General features: G+C 40.9%; 1 protein-coding gene across 6 annotated transcripts in view; it reads left to right on the top strand.

Annotated features, from left to right (window-relative positions):
* The window catches only part of SLC35A3 (solute carrier family 35 member A3), a 41,591-nt gene that overhangs the window by 18,493 nt on the left and 5,964 nt on the right, over window positions 1-17,134 (top strand). For all 6 annotated transcript variants that reach the window (XM_054981167.1, XM_054981165.1, XM_054981168.1 and 3 more), the window contains 5 exons: window positions 5,447-5,651; window positions 6,580-6,734; window positions 6,823-6,945; window positions 11,395-11,566; window positions 15,662-15,780. In XM_054981167.1, the coding sequence (XP_054837142.1) occupies window positions 5,465-5,651; window positions 6,580-6,734; window positions 6,823-6,945; window positions 11,395-11,566; window positions 15,662-15,780 (756 nt within the window). In that variant the 5' untranslated portion in view covers window positions 5,447-5,464. The remainder of the gene's footprint in view (window positions 1-5,446; window positions 5,652-6,579; window positions 6,735-6,822; window positions 6,946-11,394; window positions 11,567-15,661; window positions 15,781-17,134) is intronic.

Raw genomic sequence — 17,134 nt, 5'->3', positions numbered from 1 at the left:
TTTTTAATGTTGCAGTTGTTACTGGGATATTTGTGGGGGGGCATGGGATCAACAGCACTAGTAGATGAGTGAGCATGGCTAAATATTTATTGAGAATTGTTAGGATTATCTAGTATATTAGTATACAATATTAATATATAATCTAAGATTTTGTCATAATGCAAAACCCTGATTGCAAAGCATCAGTGTTTAGCTTTGTTTTGATTTTCCCTAGCAAATAGATATGTACCAGATTGCTATATGGGTTTTTTTCCTTTTTGCTCTCATTTCTTTCCTTTCATGTTTAAACATCGTTTGTTCAAGAGTCTTTGAGAGAACATATTTTGGTTTGTTAAAAACTGGACCAAGGGTCTTCATTGGGTAGTTTGGCACAGAAGTTGTACAACATGTCATTCAGGAAAAACAGTCCGCACTTTCCCCCAGGCTGTTGATTAGGTTGAAGCCAACAATTACAAAATAGCCTAAAGAACATTAGTTACCCCATGTGTTATCTCATGAAAGTGACATAAATTGGTCCTATGTGCTGATATTTATCTTAGGATTTCTGCAATTGCTGTTTTTGAGTGAAAAGTTAAAAAAAAGTATTAACAATGACAAAAACCTGTTTGTAGGGAAAGTTCTAAGAACAGTTAGGTCACATGTTCCATTGTCAAAATGCATAGTGGGTTCAAACTCCAAAAATAGTTGATGGGAAACACATCTGCTTATATGAAATTAACTATTTTACAATGAATTAAATAATATTAATATTCTCCTTAAATCTTACCAGATACTAAAGGCTTAGGATGGCTGGTAATAATTAACGTTTTCCCTTTGGTAAATCTAACCCTTTTCAAATTCTTCCTACACACATCCCTTTCAAGCCTTTCTTTCTGTTTTTCAAAACACTTTTTCAGTCCAGTGTTCTCATTTTCCTTTTGTCTTACTTAAACGTACAAACCCACATTTATCCTCCCATATCCAACTAACCTTTCTTTAATCGTCTACTGGATGTGACATCATTGCAATGATCCACTTCCGATCTCCCAGGCTAGCTGGCCACTCCCGCCAAGGTTGCACAGTTGCAGGAGGCCGCCTAGGCTACTGGCCATTCTTGGGCAGTGCCGCACAGTTGCAGGAGGCTGCCCAGGTGTCTGGGCTGCTGCTGGCCACTTCCCTGGACTGGTGGTATCTCTGTGCAGCTGCAGGAGGCTGGGCAATGGGGGAGGGGCCAGGTGTCCAGTATTTGGGGAATGTTTTCCCCGGATTGTCCCCCCAAATACCAGGCTGTCTAGGTAAAAACTGGACACCTGGCAACCGTATCCACACAGCTGCTTTCCCAAATCCCCAAATACTCTCTTTTTAAAAACTTAATTGAAGATGATGATGAAATACAGACTAGGTGTCAGTTCCATTTCCAGACTCTAACATGGGAGCATTTAGAATAATAGTTCCTTGCTTGAAAAAGAATAGATTAAAAACAATCAGATTCATTAAAAATTGTTTCAGCTATCATCTTTTTCTTCAAAAATAGCCTGTTTTTAATTAAATTGGAACATATAATTGTGAACTTATGAAATGGTACTTTTTTCAGCAGTGCAATAGTTTATATCCTTATAGTATGGCTTGATTCTGGGGGCTAGAGGCTAGTAAGTCACCCCAGGTGATGCCCAATAATCCATCTTGGTGACCTTTATCATGATCTCCCTCCCTCCCTCCCTATATGCATACCTCACTTTTCTCCCGTGGCTTACAGCATCATTCTCCTGTTTTATCTGTGCAAAAGTAACCCTTTGAGATAGGTTAGAGTGTGACAGGCCCAATAAGCTTTTGTGACAGTGTGTGTGTTTGCACCCGTCATTAACTTTTACCAGCTCTTTCTTCTGGTTGAGATTGTTTCTTTTTGTGAGAAGGAGCATGGCAGTGTTATGATGAGAAAGGAGAGGGAGCTGACTAAAGCAGAAAGGATCACATGAAAGAAGGCACATCTTGAAGTGTTGATTCCAGTCAGCAGCACCCATTTTTAAACACCTGTCATGATAGTAGACTGTGACAGGTGTACTGTGATCGCTCCTTGTTTTGCCCTGTGAAATAAACAATCCATACCAATCACTGACTTCCCCCCCAATACTAAATCCACATTACTTTGAAAAACTGATAAGGTATCTTTGATAAATCCAGCAGCAGTTTTTTAAAGTGAATGTTTTGTTTAATACAAGGTCTTAGAAAAATTGTGGGTGGTGTACACCATTGTAGAAAAGATATCCCTCTTTGTCTCACACAGTACGGAATAGCTGCTGTGTGACATGTGAGTGCACCAACTCACTATATTATTTTTAAGACTTCTTGTTTGTTGTTATATGCAAATATCTACAGGTTAAATCCATTAAAAATATAGGTTTAGTGGAATTCTGTCTACCGAGACCAGGGCCCGGCAGGATCTACTATCTTTCCGCCAGGCCTGTAAGACAGAGTTGTTCCACCAGGCTTATGGCTGAGGCTGGGCCTCCGCTGGCTGGAGGATACAACATCTACTCCCCTCCCTATGAGAGCTGCCCACCACTGTTCTTAAGCTGCTGTTATGTTCAACGGTACAGTTGCACTATTTGTAATTAACTGTATTGCCGCCATCAAGAAAAAGAGTGCTGCTATTTTTTAAATATTTTTGTACGATGCTTTTAAATGTTTTATATGGAATGTTTTAAATGTTTTAATGCTGTTTTCTGCCCTGAGCCTGCTTGCAGGGAGGGCAGAATACAAATACGATAAAATAAATAAAATTCCCTATAGCCCTATGTTTGATTCCAATACCAATCTGAGATTTTTTTATTAATCAATAACTTGCCACAGTTTCATACCACTAAGTTATTACAGCGTGCTGAGGTTGAGTTATAGAGTTAATCTGAAGTTCACAGCAGGACAGCATGCATGCTTAGATCTAGTTTATGATTTACAAGGGTTAGTTTAAAATGGTCATTAAGTTGGATCCAGATTCATTGCCAGTTTCCACCAATTCCCTCTTCATACTACAGACTGCCCCCTCCCCCGTAATGTTGTTCCTCTGGATCCTTTATCCCCTAGGACTAGCATTTCTTTAGAGAGCTCCTTATGCTTTTGAAAGTATCACCAAAGCTGTCAGTTGGGAAGAAAGAATAAAATGCATGAAAGCCAAATAAATATTCCAAAATGGATCAGTCTGTTAACGTGTTCCGATATCATTTTGGGATGAGGAGGAGCTATCAGTTGTAATCCTGTTTTGCTCATGCACAGTTGTTGGATCACATCTTTAAAGTTTATAGTCCTTTTAATTTGTTGTTTCTAATGTGTTTGAACAGCGTGCTAACTCTGGGTGGCTAACAGCATGAATCAGTTACTCATAAAGGGAGATAGCTTTGTGGACCATGTCAGATACAGTGTGAACTACGGGCCTAATGCTAGTTTTGCCCAGGGCTTGAACAGGGAACCTTGAGTTCCGAGACTGGGAACTGGACTAGTAGGGTATTTGTGGAGGGTGTATATTCAGACACAAAGGAGGATTTGGACCAGGGCTGCAGAGATCTGGGTTCAAATCTTCCATCCACCATTAAATTCATTGGTAATCCGATTCCTGAGCCAGTCACACACTCTCAGCCTAACCTAGTTTACAGAGGTTACAGGGAGCAAGCAACTGGTGAGAAAAGGGTTCAATATCCCTTGGCCACCTCTCTTTCCTACTATTTGATGGCAACTCTATTTTGAAAATATGGGCCTTTCTGTTACCAGAAGTGGGTCTCCTTGTGAGTAAAGTGTGTGTGGGGTGGGGCTAGCAGCAAGAAGTTGGCTATGCGAGAGGGGTAACAAAGTGAGATCCTCCACCAGTTTTTATGGTGTTCTTCAATTAAAGAGTGTTTTTTATTTAAAGGTGAAAACTCATACGTACAAGAAGTAACTCACAAGCATACAAGGTTCCTAGGAAAAGCAGTGGTGAAAGTGGAATACGCTTGAGGGATTTTGGGGTGATAATTACCTATCCGAAGAGCAGAGTAGTCCATGGGGGAAGAGGGCTTCAAACAACCAGCATTCTTGACCAGGAGAGGCTTAGGGAAGGAGACCCTAAGGGTACAGCACTCAGATCCGAAGAAGCATGCACAATGAATGGGGCAAAGCCCATATTTTTATAGGGCAAATCAAGCCCTGAGGCGGGACGGTGCCTTGGCAGTTAGGACAAAGACCTTAAAGGTCACCTCTGGGGAATGACAAAAGTTTGAGTACCTTTGATTGGTGCTACCGAGGTGTAGCAAAAGAATTGGGTTGGTCTCTCCTCCTGGTGCCTTACAAAGGAACAGTTGCTAATTAATGTCCCCAAAGCCTGGCTAATGAATTTAGATCCTTGATTAGATGTTCCCAGAAAGGAGTTACAAACTTATCAGAGCAGATTGATGGCCTTCGATTGTAGGATAGTATTCAATCAGGGGAAAGAGGGGAGATTGGAATGTTTGGGTAGTGACTCACCGAGTACCCTTATTGACCAGACTGCACATTCTGCAGCTTGGAGGGGCAGGAGCCAATCACGCACGATCGCTCAGCATTTGCATTCCCATTCCATTCATGACTTGTTCTCCTGGGCAGGACTCAGCAACGCTTTGCTCAGCCGGCTGGAACTCTAATGTGAATTAAGGAGCATCAGGTTCAAAAGGGGGGCTTATTTTATATCATAAGCTGCTATAAAAATGGCAGAGCCTGGGGTCGACTGCTCATATTTCAGCATCATGTAGAGTTCAACCATTTTTCTTTGTAATTTTTTTTTAGTGGAAATGTGCACTTGTGCATTTACTTATAGGGTTGATGCCCTTCCTGAGCTTATGATTGAATTATCAAGGAAGTTTGTATTGTAAGGTAGATTTGGGGAGCTTTCATTATCATCCTGCAAACCTGGGTCATGGCCATGGACATAAAGAACTTTTGAGGGTTAAACAAAAGAGCCTTGATTAGTGTTCCCCTGTAGTATTCAGTCAAGCTACTTCCTATGGGAGCAACTGGAGAAGGTCGGAACATGAAGATATGGGGGAGGGGCGGGTTGAGGGTGCTATGGGAGGGCAACACAATTTGCACTTTCTCTAGAAACATGAAATGTTAGATTTTCCAAACTATAAAGAAGTTGTGATTGTTACCACTAGGTGTTTCTAAAATGATACTTCTATTGAGATTCTCTAATTTTAATTGGGTAATTAATAGGGTAGCTGGGTAATTAATTGACTCTTCAGTTAAAAGTAGTACAGCTCAAATCAGCGGGCACATGAACATATCGTTCCACTGATTTCTGTACTGTCACTAGGAACTGTTTACTCTGCATATACTTGTGATATCTTCATTTATTATAATGCTTTGGTTCTTTGTTATTTTTTTCTTTTCCTAAATAGACTTCAATACATCGTTTGCTTTACATTTTAATGCATATGTCTACCCACTCCCTTTTTTTGGTTTTCAGAAAAGTGAAATTCAAGCTATGTCTACCAACTTAAAGTACCTTTCCTTGGGGATATTGGTCTTCCAGACAACAAGTTTGGTCTTGACTATGCGTTACTCTCGGACGCTGAAAGAGGAAGGACCCCGCTATTTGTCTTCAACAGCAGTAGTTATAGCTGAGCTTATGAAGATTATGGCCTGCATTTTGTTGGTTTACAAAGACAGCAGTAGGTGTCTGATTTCCTGCCCCCACCCTTGTAACCTTAGCAAAGGTTAATTTTTTTCAGCATGTAATATTGTATTTAGGCAGGGCTCATTTCGAGGGGGAACACGTCGGAACGCAGTTCCGGCAGTTCCCAAAGAGGTCACATGTCAAGTGGCCCCGCCCACCTGACTCTCGGTCATTTTGGGTCCGTTTCAGCCTGGATTGGGGCCGAAATGGCCCAGATCGGGCCTCTGATGGATGGTGGATCACTCTCCCACTCAGCAGCGGCCCGATCCTGACCATTTTGGGCCCCTTTTCAGCCCAATTTCGGCCCTGAATTGCCAGGATTGGGTCCAAAACAGCCAGGATAGGTGATGTCAGGGGGTATGGGATATACAAATCAGTTATGCTAATAACACACTTCTGGTGATGTCAAGGGGTGTGGCACATGCTAATGAGTTATGCTAATGATTTATACTAATGAGGTCCTCCAGTTCTTTTTCTACGAAATGACCCCTGTATTTAGGACACAGTAGGAACACTAAGTCAGGGCCCAAAGAAAGGGATCTGTGATCAGGGAGGGAAATGCATAGTACAAGGACTTATGCCTTGATTTTGCTATGAACTAGCTCTCAGTGCTGAAGGGACAAAATCTGTACAGAACTGGAGAAACTTGTCACTTCAGCAGCAAGGACTGGAAGTAGCTGTATCTTCAGTGGTGGAGCCCACTCTGTGCATTATTAGAGCTTTGTACACTTACAGCGTAGGAATATCCATCTTCTTTGCCATATAAAACCATCTTGCTTTGTATCCTGATTTTTAATTCCCATATAATTTTTAGTTAGAAGCTGCAAGTTGAAAGCAAAGTTTTCAACAACAAAAACCCTACCTCTTCTAAGCTGTTGGTTCAGAAACCTTAAAAGATTTTGTAATTCTCTTTCTTTGCATAGAGTGCAATTTAAGAGCACTCAACAGAGTGTTACATGATGAAATCCTTAACAAGCCAATGGAGACCCTAAAACTTGCTATTCCATCAGGGATTTACACACTACAGAATAACCTCCTGTATGTCGCCTTGTCAAATCTAGATGCAGCCACTTACCAGGTACTGTGTACTTTAGATTTTTTTTTAAAAAAAATTAACTCTACAGACAAATAAGCTGTTTTAGTAACCCTGAGCTTTGTCTTTGCAGGTCACGTATCAGTTGAAAATTCTTACCACCGCCTTATTCTCTGTTTCTATGCTCAGTAAAAAATTAGGGGTATATCAGTGGCTTTCATTAGTGATTTTGATGACTGGCGTTGCATTTGTACAGGTAAATATTTCATATAAACAGATACTCTTCTAAATATGAATAGTGAAGGTCTCATTTGTTTTACTAATGGGTGATAGGTTTTTATGATGTGATAGAAAAACAAATAGCTTTCATACTTTCTATCTTTAAGGAACTCTTCATATTAATTTGTCTTCTGAGGCACCTCTCTATATTTGTCATAAAACCTGTATGTATTCCAGAGGATATAGGGGAGCTACCAAGCATCTAGACTCTTGCTATAGTTACTAATGGAGGGTATGGCCTGGAACACACCCAACGGTCTTATTTTGCAAGAGCTGGTAGTGACTGACAAACTGTCATTCTTGAATGTTCGTATACCATTACTGGTATTCTCATTGAGGAACCACTGAAAAGCCTTTGAGGTCTCCCAAAGCTTCCAGAGGCATAGTCTGAAAATTACGTGTTTTTTTAAAAAAATATTCATTTCTAGAGCAAAAGATATGAGAACAGGTATATTTGTCTGGCTTGTGCACTTTCTTGATTCCCTTCCTTTGTTTTTTCCAAAATTTTAATTTAAAAAGCTTTTAATGTGTAGTTCTTGAGATCAGGGCCGATTCCAGACGGCCCTCCCCATGCCGAAATGTCACGCGTCGTCGTGCGGAAAACGCGAAATATCGCGTTTTCTCGCGCGAGTTTTGCGCGACGTCGCGTTTTACGCGCGACGATGCACGACGTTTCGGCATGGGGAGGGCTGTCTGGAATCAGCCCTGGTTTTAAAATATATCACAGCTTGGTATTTAATGTAATTAGGTGTTTTCTTCATTTCCATAAATATTTTTTAAAACTGTATGTCATTATATCATGCCATCCAGGTGGTATTTCCTTTGTTTGTATTTTTAGACATTTAGAATCTGGCAGTATTCTCAATATTGCCTCACTTCCTTCTTTCTTTCTTTCTTTCTTTCTTTCTTTCTTTCTTTCTTTCTTTCTTTCTTTCTTTCTTTCTTTCTTTCTTTCTTTCTTTCTTTCTTTCTTTCTTTCTTTCTTTCTTTCTTTCTTTCTTTCTCTTTATTTATTTATTTATTTATTTATGCATAAATACATACATACATACATACATACATACATAAACGCTCCACTTTTCTCACTAAGATTCAAGGCGGATTACACTGTAAGTCAATACAGTCAACAGGATGGGACATCTAGTAAGCTAACAGCAGATGCAAATATTACAAGAAACTTAGCAACCTCTAGTTTTCCCCACCCCATCCCTCCATAATGTCTAATACAGCTTATCCCATATCCTGACATCATTACTCTGAATATTTTCCTGCCACCATTCCATATCATTGATGGGCAGGGAGATGCAAAGCATAGTACTGAGAGGGCATGAGGTAAATGGTGCTACAAAGTGTGGAGGGAGAACTTTGCACTGGGATTCTGGTTTTGCTGGTGGCCTCTTTTCATATTCTCTCAGTTGAAATGTAATGCCAGAACTCTACACAGTTAAATTGATTAGACAGCAGTGGCTGTGATCCAAACCAGTCAGAGGAAGTGGACACCCTTAAACTTCTCTGAATGTTGGAGATTTAGAACCTCCACTGCAGAATAATCTGTCATGTTATAATTGTAAACCAATGGAATTAATGAAAATTAATTATGGAGAAAATCAGTGCCATGTGAGCAGGATTATTTTTTGCTTGTATGCTTTTGGGAGTTCTATTGAAAGTCTGGGGAAAAATAGGTAGGCTGCTACTAGCTTAAGACAAATCAAAGCAGTATTATCTCCAGTTAAAATTATTATTATTATTGTTGTTGTTGTTGTTGTTGTTGTTGTTGTTGTTGTTGTTGTTGTTGTTGTTACATTTCTAACCCACCCTTCCCGCAAGCAGGCTCAGGGCAAGGTACAACAGTTATAAAAATACAATAAAATATTAAACAACAGTTCATATTATAAAATCAACAAACATATAATAACTGTCCCAAGACGGGGTCAATTCCAGATTCCTGCCCATCAACATACAGGGGGAGGGAAGCGGACAGATAACATACTGCAACTCACATGTGGATCAGCTAACGAACAGGCACTACATAGCCCCGTGCTGTACCCATATGTCAGGCAGCTGGCCAGTGGACACTGTATCACCCCACACTTAGTGGGAGACCTGTGGGAGGCTCAGTAAGGATCTCATGCTGGCCTCTACCATACGCCTGGTGGAATATCTCCATCTTGCAGACCCGCCGAAATGATACAAGATCCTGATGGGCCTGGGTGTCCTCAGACAGAGAGTTCCTCCAGGTTGGGGGCAGGACCAAAAAGGCCCTGGCCCTGGTCAAGGCCAACCGAGCCTCCCTGGGGCCAGGGACCACCAGCAGATGTTTTCTGGCTGATCAGAGTGTTCTCCGGGGCACATAGGAGTATTATCTCCAGAATAGGGTTGCCAGGTCCCTTGAGTCCCCTGGTGGGGGACTGGGAACCTCAAACTCACCCTCTGCAGTCTTTGTAGATTGTCCTTGTCTTTGTAGATTGTCTTTGTAGATTGTCCACAAAGCATGCGCGCGCTCCTGGCGTGTGTGATGACGTCACTTCCAGGAAGTCATCACGTGGGTCAAAGGGCCATAGAATGATTACATATTCCATGCAGGTAGGATTCCTTCCCAAACAGCAAGAGGCAGATTTCCTTGAGTTCCTCTTCAGTATATTGGCAGCAGAGAAAAGGAGGCCTTGTCAGTCATTAATTGTCCCAATAGTTACAGAGAATGTTTCTACAGAATCCACTGGGACTTTTGTCATCTATTTGAGTTCCAAGATGCATTTATCATATGTGCATTCATATGTGAATGCACATATACAAGCTGCCCATTTTGTATTTCATAACTTAACAGTTTTCGATCTGCCCCTTCCTACCATTTTCTAGCATTAGGTAGAGATACTCCATTTTGTTGATCCTTTTTGACATCACACGAGAAGTTCTCACCTATGCTATATAAGGCATTAAACTAGTAGACCAAGATTTAAGCTATCTCTGCATGCCAATGATGCCCTCTTGTTTCTGTTTCTCACCATGAACATACCATTCTTGAGCATATAGAATAGATATTTTTCAGTTATCCCAGGATACTGAACTCCAAAGCCATGTCCATTGGGCCTGGTCCATTACAATGAGATTTGCAATTGATCCTTTTCATGAAAATGGATAAGCGCAAATATTTATGCCTTCTTATACCTATGAGACCTGTGAGATGCAGTTAAACTCAATTTGGATACTTTATTGGCACAAGCAGGCCTAGCCAAGCACCAGTTGAAGGAACACATTCTCTAAAGATTGATGTCATGCCTTATATTAAGTTTTGGCTAGTTGGCTTTCAGGTAATTGATTGACCGAGTGTTTCTGAAATTTCTAGTATAAGGCCTCAGTATAAGGCCCCATAGCATGTTAAAGAGAACTAGTCTCTAGCTGAACAAGATAGATTCCATCTGCCCAGTTTTCAACACTGTAGTATATACTGTCTGGCAAAGGTAAGAGGTCGGAAGAGGAGGAGGAGCAAACATCCAGAGCAGGTTGTGTTGGAGATGCAGTCACTGTCCCCTTTATGGTATTAAATAACATTTATTCTGTGTAAGTAAAATAGCTTGAAAGATATGTGCCTACAGTAACAGCTATGAGAGGTGTGGAAGTCACTAGCTCTTAACTTTGATCTGTTTGGAGGTAGTGAGCTCTCCTTGTGAAATAATTCACATATAGCTATATTTTAGAAAACATGGACAGTTAGAGGTATATTTTCCTTAGCATAGTCAATATACAGCTGATGACTCCTTCAGACCATGCATAATTCTCCAGTTAGAATTTGATCTGCATCTTTCTGCAGTTCAACAATATTTGATGCCAGTAGCATAACAGAACCTGCACAACCTAAATCTGAGTGACTGATTGGGCAATGACATTATTTGAAAGTTAAAATGAAAACATATTTGTAAGCTAAAAAGTACTGACTTGAGGAGGATGACATTTATACAATCCAGTAGTTTGGCAACTAGATTAAACCTTTTTAATTTACAAAAAAAATCCCATTGGGTTGCCAAGTCCCTGTATAAAATTTGTATAATGGTTCATTTAAAACATGATTGAATAAAATGATCACATACCTAAATATCAATCAGAAAATGTGTCATTTCTACCCATAGCGGCCGAGTGTTTATATAGGTTTGACCACAACCACTGTAAAAGAACAAATTATTTTGTTGTGGTTTGCTTAAGTTCCTTTTATGTCCTAATTGCAACAGCCTTTGGTTCAATACAATAAATACTACTAGGACTATGCTTAGAAAGGTTGTAAACTGACCTTAAGTGACAGCTGTATGGGAAATGCTTATGATATTGTACTGGTATTTGGCTTTTTTGTAAGCAACAAACAAAATATTTCATTCTGTTCCATAACTTTGTGTGGATTAAGAACAGACACTTTTCATTTGCTTGTTTCTTACAGTGGCCATCTGATTCCCAAGCGGGTGCAACTAAAGAACTTTCAGCCGGATCCCAGTTCGTGGGCCTTGTGGCAGTCCTTATAGCCTGCTTTTCAAGTGGATTTGCTGGAGTTTATTTTGAGAAAATCTTGAAAGAAACCAAACAATCAGTATGGATTAGGAATATTCAACTGGGTAAGTCTTACTTGAAGAGAAACTGAACAGATACTTCTAATTTAGAAAAAAAATATATGGTCTCTCCAGAGATCTGCTCAACACAGCTCACCAAGTCAAACCAAATGCAATAAATTCATAAAGTAACCTCCACAAAACTATCAGCATTTAAATCAGCAGCCAAAATCCATACAACATCCCTCAATGGAGAAGCAGAATATAAAAATAGTTATCGGCGTCATAATACGATCAGACCACTCCCAACATTTTATGTGCAACTTTATTATTACAGAAGCAGGTGCCAAGTTTGCTATTAACTTTTGCTAACAGGAACTCCAGCAATTTACATCCTGCTCAGGCCATAATTGCTGTTCATTCATTGTTGGTGCATCAGCTTGTTTTATTTGATTTGTGATAGCATGAAATGGGTGCTAGATTGTGTAGCTGGAATACAGAATATCGTGCAACTGATTCTGTGTGCTCAAGAGAACTCTTTTGCCTTGGTTTTCTCAAACAACTGCCCCCCGTTTCAAGCGGTATGATACCAACTCACTTGGAAACTCAAAAGCAGTTTGTAATATGGCATGGGAAAGGTATCCGCTGAGGTGCCCAGGCCCTGCATAAAGTTACAGTAAAGACCTGAATTGAATTTGACTATTCCAATTTATAGTTTGAATTCCATTGTTTTTATCACAGGACCCATGTATGGTAAGAACAACACAAGAAGAACCCTGCAAAAGGTCCATCTAGTCCTGCATCTCCCTTATGAGGAAAGGATTTGTCCCTGTTGTGAGGAAGGGATAGAATCATTAGAACACATTATATTTGATTGCAAGGTGTATAACCATCTTCGCAAATCTCTTCCTCTTTTTTTCAACTTTGCCCCTTACCCGTAGCCAAAGGATATGCACTCTGAGGGGTTTCTTTTCAGATAGACATCCTAAGATCACATTTCAGGTGGCCAGATTTGGTTGGATTGCTTCAAGGATCAGGATATCCTTAGTGTCTAAGTGAATGATTTTATTGTACCACTGAGAATTTTAAAGTTTATACTATTGTATCATGCATGATTTTACCCAGGCATTGTGAATGGTTTTATTGATGTTTTATTTTCTTCTGTGGTACCTTTTATTGGTGTTTTTGTAAATTGCTGGTCACTGACCGTGGAAAATAAACTACTAGTCCTGCATCATCTTCTCAATAGTAGCCAGCCAAGTGTCCCTGGCAGGCTTTCAAGCAGGGCACAGAGGCCAAAGCAACTGGTATTCAAATGTTTACAGACTCTAAACGTGGAGGTTCCGTTTAGCTGTCATGGCTAATAGCTGCTGATGGACCTCCATCGTAACTTGCATGAACTTGTCTATGACGATGTGTCTCACTGATACTTTTGTTTTTGAATGTTTTGAAGAAATTTTCCTCAATGTATATAAATGCAAGGAACAAAGACATGATTAATCACAGGTTCATAGACTGTCATTTTAAAAGGGAAAAAATGGCATTATTGCCAGCAGCTTTTGCTCCAAATGTCTATAGAAAAGCTATTCTGCAGCTCATGGATTAGTGCTGATCCTCGCAGCTGCTTTAGAAGGCCTAATTTAAATGCATTTATTACATTTCTGCTCAAAAGAATTATGGCAATGTAGTAAAATTTAAAACAGGTAGCATACTAGCAAGAATAGCGAGAGGCAATTGCAAAGATTACAGCTATTTAAAAGTCCAGGAAAATAGAAATGTGCCTAAATGCTTCTAAATGCTAGTATTGAGGAGGCCTGGTTAACTTCTCAGGGCAATTGGTGGGTGGGAGGAAGGGTTATCATCACTACAGAGAACATCCTGCCCCAGATCACAGGAGATTTGAGTTTATGCAGAGGAGGAACCCAAAGTGAAGCTTCTCCAAAGGGTACCAATGTAGTGTATTGGTTAGCCTATAGCTGGCGGTATCTAGGTTCAACTCACCACTCTTTCATGTACCTCACTGGGTGACCTTGGATCAGTCTCTCTCAGCCTAACATACCTCAGCATGATGTCACGAGGATAAAAATGGGGGAAAGAGAACTGTGTATGCTGCCCTGAGCTCTTTGGAGAAATGATGGATAGATCTTGAAAAATCTGATGGATAGATCTTGAAAAATGGGGAGGTTCATAAGGAAGGAGACATTCTCTTGGCATAGGCTGCTCAGACCTTTAAAGTTATCTGTGTATTGGACATTTTTGCCTTGTGTGTCCTGCAGTTGTCTAATTGTAGAAATCGGTATATATTACAACACAATACACAATTAGCTCTTAATTTGAGTAGATAACGATATCAAACCAATAGCTTCCAAAATGAAACACATTCTATATTGTCATCCTATCAACATTCTAGAAGCTGTTGGTTTGATATAGGCTGATTCTGCACACGTTGGATAATGCACTTTCAATGCACTTTATCAATCGTTTGAGGTGGATTTTTTGTTCCACACACAAAAAAATCCATTCCAAATGATGTATAAAGAGGATTGGAAGTGCATTATCCAACGTGTGCAGAATCACTTATAGTTATCTACTGTAATTAAGAGCTAATTGTGTATTGTATTGTAATATATACTGATTTCTACAATTAGACAGTTACAGGGGATTTTTTTTCTCTTTGGCATCTGGTTACCCGTAACTCTCTTTTCTTTTGCTTTGTGTTTTCTGCAAGCTGCTCAGGACATTGTACATGGTTTCTCCTTTTTCCATTTTATCCTTACAACAGCTCTGTGAGATACGTAAGGCTGCAAGCCTCCTTACATATTACACAAACTCAACTTTTGTTTGGATGGAACCCCATCCCACTTTGCATTTAATGTGTGACTGTAAGCTTACCTTTAAAACAGGGAGGGGGCACAAATCATCTCCTGTACAAGAAAAACTGGTTGGAGGGCTATTTGACTTAGCTCCTGGTTCCATGTGCCTGTCCATGCATGATTAGACCATGGGGGACGATCCTTGGCAGATGCATAGAATTATCAGTATAATGCAAATAGCCCCCCTCCTTTCTCAGCTGGTTAAAGTGCGTGGAGGGAAAGGAGGGGATGAAGACTCTCCTCTTGCTTCTGTGTGCACACGGGAGATGGTTTATGCTCTCCAGCCCAGTTTTTAAGGTAAGCGTACACGCACAAATTCAAAACAATGGACCTTCCCACCCAGGACTGATTAGGGACTTAGAATTCTTATCTAACTACATATGCTGTTTTTTGCTCTAACCAAGCTTCATTGTACCTTTGCATCCTGACACCCTCCTTTGCTACACCCCTCCCATCTAACTAAGCTGTATTGTACCTTTGCATCCTGACACCCTCCTTTGCTATACCCCTCCCATCTACTCAAGCTGCATTGTACCTTTGCATTCTGATGCCCTTCCTTGCAACATCCCTCCCACCTTTTGGCTGGGTTATAAATGCTCAGGGATCCCCATTTCTACTCATATCTGAAGAAGGAAGCTCGGACTCTCAAAAGCTCATACCCTGAAAATCTTGTTAATCTCTAAAGTACAACTGGACTCAAATTACACCACAGTGGTTCTCAGTTCATAACAAGCACCTGAACCAGGCATAGTTGCAAGTAGACGGCCAGTAGCTTGCAGTGCCATCCTAAGCAGACTTGGATGCTTGAAAGTCCACTGAAGCCAATAAATTTAGACGAGTGTCTTCTTAGGACGGCACTCGTGTTATGTTCCTGTTGTCAACCCAGGACCAGTCAGAGGACTGGCCACGAGGGCCATTTGGCCTGGGCATCAGGTTCAAAGCCTCCCATTTTGACACTTGTTAAATTTTGGTGCCATCTGATAGGTTTCACAACTTGTTTTGATGCACATCATGTGTGTTGTTTATCACTTTTATTATTCCTAGGGTCTTCAAAAACTGATAGTGGTCCAGGCCTCATTGGACCACTGAGAGTGCCTGGGTCAACCACTGTCAATGAATGGGCTGTTGTATTCTGCTCTAGCGGACCATTTTCAAGGATAGGCAGGCACAGAGCTCATTACAGCAATGTGTTACAAGAAGTGACTGGCCCGTGTGTCTGCATGTATCTGAATAGAGGAGTAATGCCTTCTTTTGCTGCTTATTCCATTGCCTCTCCATTGTGTTTCAGGATTTTTTGGCAGCTTATTTGGATTGATGGGTGTGTACATTTACGATGGGGAACTGGTATCGAAGAATGGTTTTTTCCAAGGTTATAACAACCTCACCTGGGTAGTTGTAGTTCTTCAGGTAATGTATCCAAAAAAATCAGCCATGCTTATTCTGACAGAAAATAATTCTGCCGCTGGTATGAGAAAAGTGACACTGCAAATTATAATTATTGTTGGCACTTTGTTGCCCCACATAGTGGTACTAAAATAGATCCTTAGCATTTTATTAAACGTTGCATAAAATCTTTGTTTTGAATGTAAAAAATAAAGCCAATGTTTCTGTTTTGATATGTGAATGCATAGCTGCTCAACAGCTTCTTCTAAATACTATACTTAAAATCATGTTTAGTGTCTACAAGTGTGAGTTGGAAGTCCCTAGTCCAACTGTTACTCATTAGGTGATTTAGATAAGACTCTAGGCTGCAATCCTAAGAATGCTTTCCTTGGAGTAAGTTGCTAAGTGTTGTTATTTAATTACTGATTTACAACCTAATGCTTTTTGGCAGAAGAAAATAAGCTATAAGAACCTGCCCTCCTTAGGTATGTTCTAGGGCCATAATTTTCACAGATTTTATTTTTTAAAAGTTTCTAGGCCTTGCACCTAGAGATATAAAGAGGGGGAGGGGAACTGGAGATGGTTCCCGATTAAGATGTAAAGTGTTTTCCAGTATCTGGCCATTGGGTGCATAAGTCCTGCAATAATTGACAAATGCTTGGGACGCCCGCCCGCCCCCCCCCCATGTTTTAACTTTGTTATTTTTTTCATTAATTATACAATTGTTTCACAACTTTAAAGTAGTTTTTTTTGTTGAATTGACATAACAGTGATCTTTCCAGTATATGCATGGATACTTCCCAGTATCACAGTATTTGTGGCTACTCTTCAAAGTTAGAAACAAATGCAAGAGAACATATGCTTTCCCCAAACCATGTCCTTCCAAATTAGCCTTTTCACGTCAGCTGTAGGGGTGTGCACCCCCCAAAAAATTGGGTTTCCCACTTCGGGTTTACCAGAAGTTGGGGGGGGGGGAATCCAGAATTACCAAAACCTCAAAGTGGCAATCCGCTTCGGGATTCTGGTATTTAGCTCGCTTCGGTATGCTCCATAAAGACTCAGAGCATACTGAAGTGAGGGGGAGCAAACCCCCCACCCCATTTACCTGGCCGGCAGGGAGAGGGAGGCCAATTAGCTGGGCGGCAGGGAAGGCTGGAGCCAACTCCTCTGGGACTGCATTGCTGCCACCGCAGCGGCCAGCTGGGCAGGAGGGAAGCCTGGAGCCAGCTCCTGCGGGACCCGCGCCGCCTCCTCCACCGCTGCAGCAGTGGAGCTGGGCTGGGCGACAGGGAATCCTGGAGCCGGCTCCTGCGCGGCCCGCACCGCTGCCTCCATCACTGCAGTGGCCAGCTGGGCAGCGGGGAAGGCCCGGATCAAC

The sequence above is a fragment of the Eublepharis macularius genome, chromosome 5 (genome assembly GCF_028583425.1).
Source record: "Eublepharis macularius isolate TG4126 chromosome 5, MPM_Emac_v1.0, whole genome shotgun sequence".
NCBI classification, from domain to species: Eukaryota; Metazoa; Chordata; class Lepidosauria; order Squamata; family Eublepharidae; genus Eublepharis; species Eublepharis macularius.
The sequence above is the reverse complement of the archived record's forward strand: the minus strand, read 5'-3'. Positions and strand labels throughout refer to the sequence as shown.